The 14855-nt window shown below is 55.9% G+C and overlaps 1 protein-coding gene across 1 annotated transcript in view; it reads right to left on the reverse strand.

Annotated features, from left to right (window-relative positions):
• Positions 1–14855, reverse strand: part of Adgrb2 (adhesion G protein-coupled receptor B2) — a 62985-nt gene that overhangs the window by 23025 nt on the left and 25105 nt on the right. The window contains exon 2 of the mRNA XM_032897024.1: positions 7122–7944. Within this exon, the coding sequence (XP_032752915.1) occupies positions 7122–7929 (808 nt within the window). The 5' untranslated portion in view covers positions 7930–7944. The remainder of the gene's footprint in view (positions 1–7121; positions 7945–14855) is intronic.

The raw sequence follows: 14855 nt of genomic DNA on the forward strand, positions 1-14855 counted from the left end.
TTCCGGCTCTGCCGCCATCTCGCTGTGTGTTCTCAGCCAAGGAACCTGAACTGCTCCGAGCTTCAAAGTCTTTAACTGGAAGTTAAGGATAACGCCTACTGCATGTCTCCATGGTGGGAATTAGAGCTATGGACTGTCTGGAGCACAATCCAAAGCGGGTGCTGTACCCCTCCTCATCACTCAATCACACAGATATTTTATTCTTTCCATGCTTTCTGTTCCCTCCTCACAGAACGCCCTTCCTTCTGCCTAGGTCTGTCAAGTACAGTAAATGTGCCCTCTTCCAAGAAGCCCTCCTAGACTGACCGCACAGAAATCTGAGTGTGATGACCCCCTCTTTGTGGCCTCATTCTTAGATCAAATCTTACACTAGCCGTCAGTCTCCTGTTCCCAGAGCTCTTGTGACACCATCAGTCCTCCATGTCCTGTGGCATACAGAAGGTCTAGATTGAGTAGCCAGGCACAAGGAAATCATCCAGTAATGGGGAAATGAGGAAATAGGCTAAATCATCCTAGGGTCCCTCAACCCCAGCCTTTTGGGGCTACCCTCGGCTCACCTTGGCTCTAGAATCCACAGGCCCTCTGCGTCTGGTTCAGGACTGCAGATACCCACAATACTGTGCTCCTCAAACTCCGCATGGTTCAGCACCCAAGACCTCTACGTCATGAATGTGCTGTGGAAACCCACAACAACCACCACGTCCTGCGACTCCCAAAGCAACAGTCCTCCCCAAGGCCCTCAGAGCCCTTCCTCGCACTGGCCCCAGAGCCTGGTGGCACCAGCTAGCCCCCCACTGTGTTCTCCCACAACTTCCTAGCTCCAGCAGTGCGTGCAAATCCCAGGGGTTCAGAGAGAGAGAAGCCGCTCTCCCCTGCAGTCCAAGGGAACCAGTCCCTATAAAACCAGGTACCTGTCAGGATGCTGGGTTCCCTTGGGGATCCTCTTCTTATTAACCTACCAACCTGGCCTTTTGCCTGAGTTGAGTCCCTGTTGCCTCCCCATGTGACCTCCTCCTGGAAAGTCAGGACCACAGCTGACTCTGCCCTCCTCCTCCACAGTGTCCCACTTCTTGCTCTCTCCAATTCACCGACTAACAGGATGAAGTCTCCAAGCAAGGCGTGTATCTTGCTTGGGACAGCAGTCAGAGCCCTGGCCCCGTCTCCCTTCACAGCCAGCAGTTCTGCTCCTTTTAGCTCCTTCCTCCACATGATGTTTCACACTTCCCGCCCTTGCGCAGGCTGTTCCCTCGGCTAACAAGACCCTTCCATGGGCTTCCACCAAGTGCCAGCAGATGACTGGGGTGGACGGCTCAGAAAGAGCCTTGGTCCTTTTACAAGTCTCCTCTAGGACGGCTTGTTGGAAGCAATTCTGTTGGTGCCTGATGTCCTGTTGAAACGAGACACAACTTCTCCCAGTACCGTCAAATGCCCTTCCAACCCCGAGAAGGCAAACATCACGTGAGCCCCAGGCTTTCCCACAAACCCACCCGGCGCTAGCTTCTCTTTCTAACAAATGGCGAAGCCTGAGAGCAGCAGGCTGAAATGTAATACCACCGCTTTGTTTTCTCAGAGCTTGTTGCCTTTGTTATCTTCTATTTCAGATAAGTGATAACTCTTTCCATTTATGATACAAAGTCTCTTTTTAATATATTAAATTTAAAAGGCAATTCAATTTAAGGAGAAATTTCACAGGCTAGTGAATTCCTATTCATTCCTCAAAACCCACCTCACAGTCACCTCCTTTAACCGCCTTCCCGCTCTTTCACAGTTCGATCCTCCACTCTCCCACCTCGCCCTCTCTGACATGCCGAACACCAAGCTGTGATAACACACCAAGTGTTTACTGTCCAGCACTGTGGTGTAGGCATGGCTTCAGGGTGGGTCCCAAAGGTTCCTGTATTGGAATTTAATCCCCATTGTGAGCTATGAAGAGAGTGGAAACTTAGGGTCAGGCAGGTCGACACAAGCCTTTAATCCTGGGGAGATGACAGCAGGAGGGTCAGAAGTTCAAAGTCATCCCCAGCTGCATTGTGAATCTGAGGCCAACCTGGGCTACATGAGACCTATTTAAAAAAAAAAAAAAAAAAAAAAAAAAGGGAAAAAGGTGTTTAGGAATGTAACTCAGGGGGCTGGAGAGATGGCTCAGTGGTTAAGAGCACTGACTGCTCTTCCAAAGGTCCTGAGTTCAAATCCCAGCAACCACATGGTGGCTCACAACCATCTGTAATGGGATATGATGCCCTCTTCTGGTGTGTCTGGAAAGAGCTACAGTGTGCTCATATAAATAAAATAAACAAATCTTTTTTTTTTTTTAAAGGGGATGTAACTCAGTTGGTAGAATGCATGCCAACTTTCCCAGCATGCACGAAGCCCTGACTTCAATCCCAAGCAGTGCCTAACACTGGACATGGTAAGCCCAAAGCTGAGGGATAGAGGCAGGAAGACTGGAGGTTCAAGGTCATGATAAGTTACATGGCAAGTTTGAGGCCAGCCTGGGATATTAGAGAGGGGTAAGAGAGAGAAGGAGGAGGAGGAGGAAGAGAAGAGGAAGAAGAGTAGGAGGAACAAGAAGAAAAGGAAGAAGAAGAAGAAAAGAAGAAGAAGAAGAAGAAGAGGAGGAAGAGGAAGAGGAGGAGGAGGAGGAAGAAGAAGAAGAAGAAGAAGAAACAACAACTTAAATATAGTATTAATAGGAAGAAACTGGGTGGGCATGGTCACATGAGTTTAATCCCAGCAGAGGCACATGGATCTCTGAGTTTGAGGACAGCCTGGTCTACAGAGCAAGTTTTAGGCCAGTCACAGATACATACTGAGAAATGAAGGAAGGAAAGAAAGAAAAGAGAAGACAATCGTACACATGGTCCCTCTCTTGCCGTGTGATAGAACTATATACCACCTGGGAGTTTCGCCAGCAAAAAGGTCATCACCAGACACAGGCCCTTGACTTTGGAACAGAATCATTAGCCAAAGTAAACTTCTTTTCTTCAGAACACACTGAGGATATGGTATTGTGACATTGGTAACAGGAAAGAAGCTTAATGTAGTCAGGTACCACACTGAGCTCTCACAGTACTGCAGGGCCCAGCTCTCCTGGCCTCTCTTCAGGGATGACAAAAATAGTTGTGAAGTCGCTTGTCTGCGGTCACACGGCTCAGGACTGGGCAACTTCAGTGTGTGGCCCTGACTATCACTGTATACCAGTGGCCACTATGTGACTTGTGAGTACATAAAGTTTCCCTCACTCTATCCTGGTCTCACTCAGAGCTGGATCAAGGTTTGGGAGAAACTCCACAGCTAAAGACACAGTAATGTGGAGCTGGAGAGATGGCTCAGCGGTTAAGGGCACTGACTGTTCTTCCAGAGGTCCTGAGTTCAATTCCCAGCAACCACATGGTGGCTCACAACCATCTGTAATGGGATCCGATGCCCTCTTCTGGTGTGTCTGAAGACAGCGACAGTATACTCATATAAATATAATAATAAATAAATAAATAAATAAAAACACAGTAATGTGTCTGAGGGGGGACTGGCAGGCCATGCTGAAAGCCCTGAAAATTCTGCACTGCCAGGACTCCAGGACACGTTGTAGGCTAGGTCTCTCCTACTTTGCAGAGAGAGAGGAACTGCTTCCTTACCATGGGGGCCTCAGAGCAGCAGGTGAGACGCCATTTCCTGCCATGAGAGAGCAGCTGGCCCAACACAGAAGACGTTGGCTTGAGTCGGAGAGAGAAAACCTACTCTCAGGCCCCCTTGGGACAGTCCTTCCTAGTAACTACAAGGTGGTAACACATGTGTATATTAGCAGGATGGGAGAGTTCTGGTCACCAAGGGTGAAAGGGAAGGAAAAAGCAAGCAGAGGCAGAAAGCAGGGGCTCTAAGATCATCGAGGGGTTCAGTGGGCGGGCAGGAGGGAGATGGAGGGGAGGTTGTAGAGCAGACAGCTGTGCCCAGGAAAGGGCTCCGAGCACACCAGGCTGGGGTGCTCTGGTAGAGCTATGGACTCAGGCACTGGGTTGGGAGAGTGACACATAGAGATCTTGGGTCCCTGAGGCATTCCAGGAGAGACAGCAACTTGTCCAAGTGACACAGTGGCAGAGGCAGGATAGGGATCTGAAGCCTTTCATGCCTCCCAGGAGTCCACAGCCTGCCCTGGTGGCTCTGCCTCAGGAATGGAGTGTGGATGAAGGGGAGAGGAAGCTGAGAACATGCGGCCCAGGAGGAAAAGGGTCCTGAGGGGAAGAGAGCTGTGAAGCAGAGAAGAGAGGAAGTCGCACTGGGAAGGGGTGCTCTCCAGGTTTCACCAGGCACAGCCATCTCTCTGCACAAATGCTCCCTAGTCCAGGGGGATTCGTGGGCAAGAGCTGGACCCATCCTCAGCTCGGCAGTGGGCACCACTCCTGTGACTCACCTCCCAGCTCTGGCCTCAGCCAGCCTCTCTGCCAGTCTTCTGAGAGCTCCTTCCTGCCAGCCTTCTCTTTCTTCCTCTCCCCACACTTAACAGATTGCGGCAGCAAGATGGCACAAATTTATGGCTCAACTCACCAAAAATAACAAGAGATCTATCAAAGGCAGTTTGCGTGAAATTAACAGGCGCCCGTACCCTCTTGTCAAACGCACTCAGCTCCGAGGCGGGCCAAGGCACCCCACTGCCCCTGGCCTCCTTATTGTCTCGTCTGGTGTCACCCTGGGTCCATCCTGCTTTGTCTTGTGCTGACTTCTCCCAAGGATGCCCCAAAGAGGGTGAGCCTCGCTCCCTTCCCTGCCCCAGTTCCTGGCAGAGGATCCCTTCTTGTTCACCACCCCACAAACCTTCCTCCCTGTCTGGCAGCTCCGTGCCAGCCTATTCTTCGTTCTAGGGTGTGGCACAGAGAATGGTGTGGAGGAAGTCCAAGGTCTTGGTGAGGATAGCAGTGTGTTCTGGGCTCTGACAAAGCCTCTGGCCAGGAGAAACACCTTACCCTGGCACATGAAACGAACTGAGTCAGGTACCCGCTGCCTCTCACATCAGAAAGGCAGGGGAGAGAAAGTGACAGAGCAAAAGAGCCTCCTGCCTGCTTGGGGGAGAAGTAGGGGTTGTGCCAGCAATCTCCGGGTACCAGTATGCTGGGTAAATTCAGCTCGCATATGTCAGCTGATGCCACATCCCCCATACCAGCTCCCCACAGGAACCCTCCCTACAGAGCAACCACCTGAAGAGGTGCCAGACGGAAAGGGGGCAGAGTAAAGGTCATGCCTGAGGATGACCAGGCCCTCCAGCTCAGCAATCTTTGCTCCGAGAGCCTCAAGAACAACCGGCCATCCGACCACCATCTGTCTCACACTCAAGGGTCCTCCCGCAGGGTCCGATAATAGAACTCTTCCGGTCACTGGCCCTCTCTGACTCCTGAAGATGCCCTAGCTACCAACCAGATCCTGCTTCCGGCTTCAACCAAACCCAGCTGGCTGCTCCTGGCTCTGTGCTACCCATGGCAACCTGCCCAGCCAGTGCCCATCCAGGAGGGCAAAGCCTTGCTCCGTCCACTCCAAACCACTAGGGCCAGTGGACCTTAGGGAAAGCCAAACAAAAGAACTAGCCCTTAGCTGAGCAGCGTAGGGGAGGTGACAGTAGTAGTGGCCACGCAGGAGGAGCCATAAACCTCCTGATATATGCCGGGTGCTCTCCGCTGATGTTCGACAAAGAAGCAAAATTCAATTTCTTCCTGCAGGCACTAAATCCCAGGCCAGCCTCCAGGGCCTGTAACCTGCCCACGGCCTGGCTGTCACACGGATGGCTTCATCGACCGCTGTTAGAGGCCAAGCTGGTCTGGGAGAGAGGCCACCGCAAGGCCACTGGGTGCTCACTGTGCCCATGTGGGCATGATGCCAGATGTTTCATGGGGTTGGCCCGAAAGGTCCCCGCTGCACTGGGAGAGGCTATTGTCATTACTCCCCTTCTAACTAATTCGGGGACGCCTCCCAGTTTCAGAGAAATCATGCCTTTGTTAGTGATGCAAACCCTTACAGATAGAGCGCAGTTCCTGGGCTCTAGTCTCCAAAACACGGATAGGGACGGGTTCCACCCTCTTCTAGTCCCTCCAGTGCCCTCATGTGAGCCTCCTTAACTCTTTGTAAATACTCAGTGAGATCTAAATGCCTCCTTCCTCCTCTCCAGGGTAGGCAGCATTTAGGGAAACTGAGGCACAGAGAGGCAAAGGGCCTCCCAATACATGGACCAGCCTCCCAGACCTCCTCTTACCCATCTATCTATCTATCTATCTATCTATCTATCTATCTATCTATCTATCTATCTATCTCCACTGTCCCCTAAGTCAGTTCTTGGCACAGCACGGTCACCAGGCATGGAGGGTCCAGCTGGCGGGTGGGAGCTGGGACTGGAAGCTACAGGAAGCGGGTCAGTGGAAGGTGGCCGTGACTGTGAAGCTGGGGTGGGTGTGGGAGCAGGCAGGCGCAAGGACTCCAAGAGCTTTTGCCCAGTCAGCAGGAAGTGCCAGCAGCTGGCAGCCTAGGTCCCAGAAGACACGGGCCCAGAGGGGGAGATGGGACCCTGGGAGCTGAGCCAGTCCAGCCCTCAGAGGTATCCTCAGAGCTCTGGCCTCTTCACCCAGGCACTCTTCCTCTCCTCCTTCTGCCCTGACCCTGGGGTACTGCCAAAAACCACTGACCTGTGTGGGCAGGAACGCATCTCGGCTCCCTGTCTACTCCAGCCTCCAGGCAAATTTGTCAACTCACAGTGCCAGGGTCTGCCACAGCCATGCGCTCCAGCTTTGGGCCTCAGTGCACTTTTGCTCCATCTGCCTGAGATGGCCTCACCACTCCTGTGGTCTGTCTCCTCCCCACCTGTTCTGCGGGTCTGTGATCCCACACCCTTCTCTTCAGGAGGCTCCACTGGCCATCTAAAGGTCCCCTGCCCAGGCATCTGCCTCACTCGGAACTCCCTCATCTGCATCTCGCTCAAGTGAGATCTCATTTTGATGACCTTTCCATCCGGACAAGGCTGAGCACAGAGGCGACATCCGTGAATGACTCTGCAAATGGCTGGGACCGGCCAGGATGGACACCAGCAGACACAGTCAGTCATTCCCCTCGATGCCCCGCCCCCATGAGGCTTTACTCAGACTCACCGTATCTCATCTCGGTGGTGAACAGGTCATTGCTGCTCCCCGAGTGCAAGTCGGCCTCAGCAGGAGGGGCTGGGCCCCCAGGCACCAAGGCATTGGACAGGGTGTGGGCAGCTGGAGGCCCCGGAGGTGTGGTGGTGGCAGGGCTGGCCCCGGCCTCCCCAGGGCAGCTACAACCTGGCTGAGCAAAGCCACAAGCCCTGCCTGCAGCCCGGCCACACTCCTCACTCCAGCGGCAGAGCACGCCGCAGGTGAACTGGCTGGAGTTGTTGTTGTTGATAAGCAAAACCTCCACAAAGCGGAAGGCCAGGGCAGCAGGCGCTAGCAGACGTGGGGCCTCCGAGGGCTCAGCCGACAGGCACAGCTGCACGAAGTTCTTGTCGAAGTGCAGAAAGGTGAAAGGGCCTGAGCCACCACACAGCTCCAAGCCCGTGGCTGCTGCCTCGGCCTCCGCCTCCTCCTCTGGTCGCCCCACTTCTGATTCCGCCCGGGCTGTGGCTTCCTCCGGACCAGGCCGCAGACACGTAAAGTTGACCAGGTAGTGGTCCAGGGGCAGCAGGCGCGGGGCAAAGTGTGTGCACACCTGCTCCTGTCGGTTGAAGCGCAGGTAGAGCGAGTACTTGGTGGGGTCTGGGTTCTCCAGGGTCCAGGAGCAGCCCGAGGCGATGGTGGGAAAGAGGTCCTGCAGTGAGAAGGCCCCGTAGAGCACGCCCGAGGCCAGGGCAGAGCAGGCACTGGGGGCAGGGTCGAAGGCCGTGGCCAGGCGCAGGGACAGAATCACAGACAGTAAGAGGGGACAGGCTGGGGTCATCCTATGTCCCTTGCCCTGTGGGAAAAAACAGAAGTCAGCGGGGGCCCCAGGTCAGTCAGCAAGTGCTGTGGGGCTCCAGTGACCAGTTACAGGTAGTGGACCCATGGTTCTGACCGTTCTCTTTTAAGTCACTTGGGCCTGTCTGTGACCTTAGACCAGGCAGATGACCTCTCTCTGCCTTGGATTTTCCTCCTGTAAAATGGCTGGACTATCTCCTGGTATCCTATAAATTTTCCTTCCTCATCTCTCCTACAAGGGCAAAATGAGATGACTTGGGGGAAGGTTCCAGAATGAGGCTTGGATGCTGATGGTTTCTAAGAGCTTTAGTCATCAAGATCGCGTGCAGCCCCTCCTATTCAGCGTGCCGACCAGAGGTGTCGGCCTGACGTACGCATCCAGTGCCATCCCTACACCCCCTGGATCCTCCAGAGCCACTGCTCTCAGTCACAGCGTGTCGTGATCAGCTGCGAGGAGTGCCGTGTGTAATCCAGCAGCCAAAGTGGTGGGGTTTGACAACCATTTGCTTTTTTATAAATCAGCGAGATTCAAGGTTATTCCCGGAACAATGTTCTCACTCTCTCCCTTCGCTGAGCGAGAGAGGAAGGGGCGGAGTCACTGCCAGGTGCCAGGAACTATGCCCAACCCAGCCATTGCCCAAGGAAGACAAGATATTGCCAGTGTGAACGCCATGGGCACCGCTGCTGTGGGAACGGGGAGGGAGGTGCCAGGCTTCTGCCCAGCTCAGCTAGTCACTTGCTGGGGTGGGTGAGCCTCATGAACCTTGATTTTCTGATCTACAAAATGGGCACAGTAATTCCCACCTTAGCCCCTCTTCCTGTCTTCTCCACAGGATTAGCGTCCAAGGCCTGGCAAAGGGCCCATGGCTCTCAGTGTGTTCTCTCAGTGTCTGAAGAGTGAAGACCAGTCTCTTGACTTCCTTCCCTCAAAGCACTATGCTCAGCTGGTCAGTCAGCAAGAGCAAATTCACTCCAGGCCAGACACATAAGGCCCAAGACACACCCTGCAAGGCAGTCAGGCCAGAAGGTTGCAACTACCTTCCCACCCATCAGACCCACAGAGAACCAGTGACCACTCCCACCCAGCCTCTACCCTGCTGCCTCAAAATAGCCTGTTACAAATCTAGATCTGCCTCAATTCCAGTCCAATTCTAACATGGCCACACAGTCTCTGTCCTCTCTGCCACCACACAGCCCACGGGACTGCACGGACTCATATGATTCAGAGCTTCCGTGTTAGAGGAAAATACAAGGCCACCTGTTCAAGATCACATGAATCTGTTAGAACTGGAATTCGGGACCTCAGGCTAGGCCCACAATCTGCCCCACCCCAGCCCATCCCCACCTTCACCCCCTTCTCACCCCCACCCCAGGACTTCTTGCTTATGCTCTCCCTTAGCTTGTTGCTTGGGATTCAGGCCAAGTGGACAAGTGACACAACCACAGAACAGCCTACAGGTGTGGCTAGGCTTTTCTAAGACACAGCTGTCCCCTAGGGACAAATTTCCCCAGGATTGTTCTAAATAGTTCCAGGAGCAGGAGATAGAAATTAGAGCTCCGGTAATTCAATCCTGCTGCAGCATACACAGAGTTCCAAAGGCTACTTTCTCACATGGGGCACCTCTGGGCCAGGCCGAGCCCCATAGACATGCACTGTCCTTCCCCAACCATCCGGGAAAGGAAGGAGGCCATGCAGCACCAGGCTTACTCACTGAAGAGAAGCTACCCCACTCTCCTCCAAAGGTCGGCAGAAGCCAGGACAGGCTATCTCTGCCCTACTCTCTGCAAGGCTGAAAAAGGTGCTGGAGGCCCGGCCTTCCCTCCCTCCTGCAATCTTGCCCGTCCCAAAGTGTTCAGTCCACCCAGGCTGCTGCGGCAACCAGAGAAGCTGGCAGAGGGTGATGAGTGACATCCAGTCCCCCCTGCTGCCCCCAATTATTTTTAAGCAGGCTGCAAAATTCAGGCCATGGCTGCAGCTCAGCAGAGGGGAGGTAGGGGCTCATTATAACTGGCCTCCCCTCCCCCACCTAGAGCAAGGCAGGCAACCTGGTCCCTGAGGTATATACACCTCAACAGACCTGGGCTTCAACAGACTTGGGGCCCGAGACATACATACTCAAAAGCACGCACACACGGGTTATATATGTGCACTTACAGTGTTCTCCATATGATCAGGCACATATGCATGCAGATCTGTGACAAGCGCCGCATCATGGCCGCATATATGTGGACACGGGAATGCACATACCACACACACAGTGACACCAGACCACTGCATACATGCAGAGATTCATCTCTTCCCATGTGTGGACGCACACAGGTGCTTGGCCCTGCGACCCTGTATACGACAGCTAATTGGGTGGGACTGCCCTTGTGTGAGACTGCCCAACGCTCCCTCCTTGTGTTTTTAGAGCTGGGGCACCACAGGTCCCATCTCAGCTGCTCCCAATTCATCAAGAAACACTAAGTCCGAACTGGCCCTTGCCAAGGTCTGGCTTCTCCAGAAGGGAATCACCGGTACACACTGGCCCATGCCCATGCCCACGTACTCTCCTCCAGACATCTCATACCCAGTCCAGGATCTGACCCCGCCCTCAGGGTGTGGTCCTCCATAGCCCCTGCTTCAAAAAGAGACTGAAGCTGAGGGAAGGTATTTTACCTTCCTACCCTTCACATTAACGTAAACACTCAACTGGAGCTGGGTCACAGCCATGGCCTTATCTGACATCGTCCTGAAGTGTGCGGTGGTGGCCTGTCCTCCTAGAGATATTGACCCAGAGCCCATACCCAGGAAAAAGACTTGGAAGGATCCTCCCAGGTGGCCAAGTGATTATTAGCCATGCATAACTACCTGGGCCTCAGTTTCCCTCTCTGGGGAGTGCAGTGTCATCACTACCTCAGAATGGCACACGCATTCCTTCTCCATCAGCCTCCCTAACATGTAGCCTGACCCACCACAAACGGATAAGCTCTGTTCCTGGTCTCTTAGAACTGTGCTGATACTGATACTCCTCTTGCCTGAGCCCCCACCCCCACCCCGTTCCTGCACCAGGGAATGCTCTTTGGGTTAATCCAAGAGTACCACTGTCACTTCAAAGTCGAGGAAGACCACAGACCCTCCCAAGGTACAAGTGCTAGAAAGTAGAGAGGTCAAGGTCAGCTCCAAGGCCTGGGTCAAACAAGGTGGTGGAGATGGTCAAAAAGATTTCGGGACTTCCCTTAACTGAGATAGAAGAGCTGCCTGGAGTAGTCTTTCTCAGGGACCCAGTCCCCAGCTAAGCACCCTCAGAACTCCCAGGAGTTCCTCTCTGTCTAGATTCAGAGAGAATGGGGATCCTGGAAGACCCCTCAGACCTTCCCAGCCTCGGGCTTCCATTCTTCACCAAAGAAGGACCCTAAGGCAGCTGGAGTGGAAGGTGAGGAGCAGAGGGGGTGAGGCACCTCCGGACCCGGCTATCCGGGGTGTCCCCTGGATCAGATCGACTCTTGTCTACAGGGAGACTAGATGTGAGCTTGGACACTGGGCAGGGAGTCCAGAGCCCTGGCCTTGGGCAGAGGAGGGGCGCCTAGCGGGGAAGAGGGCGCGGCGACGCGCACATCCGTCGCGTTTATCCACCTGGCAGCTCCAATTCACGCGCCCGTCACTCATCCTCAGCAGCATCGGTGCCTGCCACGGGGCCTCCGGGTCTCCCGCCCTTGCTTCGAGCTGGGGGCAGGGCGCTCATGGACCCCTCTCCAAGAGCTCTGGCACCCAGGGAGGCGCACACCCTCCATCCAGCCTCTCGAGCTAGGGGGGCGGGACCGAAGGAGCGGGCAACCCGGGTGAGGCCTTTCAGGGCCGATGACAGAGAGGGTCGCTCCGGAGGCCTGCCGCAGACGCGGAGAGAAAGGCTGGCCAAGCTGACTTGGATGAGGGGCGGCCCCCGGGGGCGGGGGCGGGGGCGTGCGGGTGGCAGGGGAGGGGGCGGTGACTCAGCCGCCCTCCGCCCGCCTCCCCGGAACTTTGCAGCAGCTGGAGCGGTTGCTACAGGAACCGAAAGCTTTTGTTCCCCAGTGTCAGGACTGCCCAGGCGGCGGGAGGATAGCTCAGAAGCTACCACTCCCCGCTAGAACCCAGGTCCAGCCCCACTGCCAGAAGACAAAATAACCGACCAGAGAACACTACGGGCTCGTTTCTCTTTCCTCTTCCATCCAGTCCTTCGCTGAAGCAATCACGTCAGTCAATGAATGCTAGGCTTCTCCAAACACCCCAGCTCTCAGACCAGGTTGCCCCTAACTCTGACCTGCAGCGCTAAGAAACCTGGAAAGTTCCTGACGATGTCTAATCACCAAGGGGTGGGAAGAGGGAAAGGGCTGGTTTTCTATGTGGGCCACCTCTAACGGACTGCCTGCCTTTGGGCGCCTAGGCTAGAGTCTCTCTATACTGATTCCGCTGCCCGTCGCCTCTATACTTTAATCTAGACCTCAAAGCCCTGGGCTTGGCCTTCACCGGTGCCCCTGTGGCCAAGGAGGATCCGGATGTTGCAGAACCAGGGAAGAAGAGGCAGAAACAAACAGTCGCAGGCTTCCTGGGCCCTTTTGGGGCTGGAGGGGTGAAGACACTTTCTGTCTTTATTATTCTGAAGGTTAGAGTGAAGAAAATAGAACTCCTTTTATCTTCCTCCCTGGGATTAGCAGGCGGGAGGGACCTGACCTTGGCTTTGATAGGAAACCAGCAGAAGGCATCATCATGAGTATTGACGAGTGTCAGACACTCCACAGTACAATCCGATTCCATTTGCCACCAACAATACGTGGCAGTGGTCACTGACCCATTTCATAGGAGGTCAACTGAGGCTTGGAAAGGTTAAGTAGTGTGGCCAGCTCACACAGGTTTTGAACCCAGGCCACCAGATCAAAAGCTGAGTCTCAGCTACTTACCTTCAAAAGCTGAGGGGTGGGAGGGAAGAAGGGAGGAGAACAGAGACTAACTAGAACCTTCCTTTGTGTTAAGAAATCCCCACCACTGACACACACCCTAAATGAGACCTGTCCCTTTCTGAAGCGAGAGAGAGAGGGGAGGGGACAGAACGAGGTAGTGAGGAGGGAGGCAGAAGGGAAACCGAGAGGAAGATCACCTCTGTTAGTCTTGGTCCCTGCCCTCCTCAAAACATCACCAGGGTGTCATTGCTGACCCCAACTCTCCAGGTGTCTGCTCTGTCCCTGGGTCAGGTGGGTTTGTTCACAGCCTTCAAAGCTAGATAGAGTGTGCCTTTGCCCCTCTCTTGTGAGGAAGGTAATGGAGGATAGACAGACAGAAGCTCCCTAGGGACACCTACTCAAACCCAAGAAGCAACCAGACCCTTCTGAAAAGCAGGTTCAGTTGAGCTGCGCCTGGTCCTCAAAGGGTTCCTGACTTGCTGTTGGGATGAGCCTTCCTTCCATCGCACACCACCCCTCTCCCTCCCCAAACCACACAGTCTTACAACCAGGAGTGTTTGGGCACCTGGCCTCGCCCACCAACCTCATCTCCCCAGGGACTTCCCAGCGTCAGTCCCGCAGACACCTAACGAACGCTTGGGTTGCGGAAACCCGGGGCTGTCCGCGAGAGAGGGGGCGGTGGGTCTCGGGATGCGGGCAGGGGGCGCCAGAGGACGCCCAGGGGCCGGGCAGGCAGCTGGCAAGGCGGGCAGGCGGGCGGCATCTCTCGGTCTGGGCGCCCCTCCCCCCCGCGGGCAACAGACTGGTCGCCCGTTCTGCACTAGCCGTGGCGCGGAGGATTTCCCGCGGCTGTGCCCTCGGACCAAGCCGACTGCAGGAGTGGCCGCCAACTTCACAGCCTACAGCCCCCCAAATCATGCCAACCCCCCAGGGTTGCAGGAGAGTGCGTCTGGTGCCTGGCTCTGAGGCCGGTGGTGGGAGGATAGGGATGGGGGGGCGGGTGTCCGGCCAAAGACGAACGCGGGAGTCGGATGCGGGTCCGATGGAGATCTCGGCCTGGGGAAAGGGGCTTGGAGGAGCAAGGGGGACACGGCCCCAATTCCAGGCTGAGGGGGAGGGGACTTGCAGCAGAGATTGGAAAGGGAAGGCGGGACTCTGGGCAGATATGGGGGAAGGGGCACTCGGGGCAGAAATAGAGGGGAAGCATGGTCGCCGTACAGGCGCGGGGGAGGGCAGTAGCAGACACGGTTGGGGACCGGAACGACTCCGGGCAGAGTCGAGGAGAGGTCCAGAGTCCCGCGGCCAGACTAGGAGGGGAGAGGGGGGAGGGGGACAGTCGAGCTGCAGGTTGGAGAGGGGGTTCAAATCAAGACCGGGGGCGCACTGCTGGGATCTTGGCCGAGACAGGGCAAGACTCGCGACAGCAGTGTGGCAGTCTGGGTCAGAATTCTAAAGGTGGGGGACTTTGATATAGACGGCAAGGGGTCGGTCCAGGCTGGGGGAGGGGGTAGCAAAGGGGTTCGCGGGAGACTAAGGGGCTTCGGACCGGGGCTTGGGAGTCCCTCCTAAGCCGGGGGGCTGGGTGAGCACTGGACAGACTCTGTTCGGGCCGGAGGAGAATTAAGCAAGACGGGCTAACGGAGCACCCCGAGTGCGGGCACTCGGGACCGCGCGCGGGGGTTCGGTGCGGGGCCAGCTGGGGTCTGGGGCCGAGCACTCACCTGGGCGCCGTCAGCAGCAGGAGCGGGGGCCGGCGCTGGTGGAGGCGGCCGCGGGGCGCAAGTTTGCCATCCCTAAGGCGGGGGCCGGGCCGGGCGCAGGGCAGCTCGCCGCAGCCGCGCCGAGGCCCGAGGCTCCCGCTCCGCCGAGCGGCAGGTGCAGAGCAAGCGCCGCGGAGCTGCACGGGGCGGGCGGGCGGGCGCCGGGCCGGGCGCGGGCTCCTGCCGCCGCCGCCGCCTCCTCGCCGCGCCGCCCCCGCTCCCCGCCCCG

Source organism: Rattus rattus, chromosome 1 (genome assembly GCF_011064425.1).
Source record: "Rattus rattus isolate New Zealand chromosome 1, Rrattus_CSIRO_v1, whole genome shotgun sequence".
Taxonomy (NCBI): Eukaryota; Metazoa; Chordata; class Mammalia; order Rodentia; family Muridae; genus Rattus; species Rattus rattus.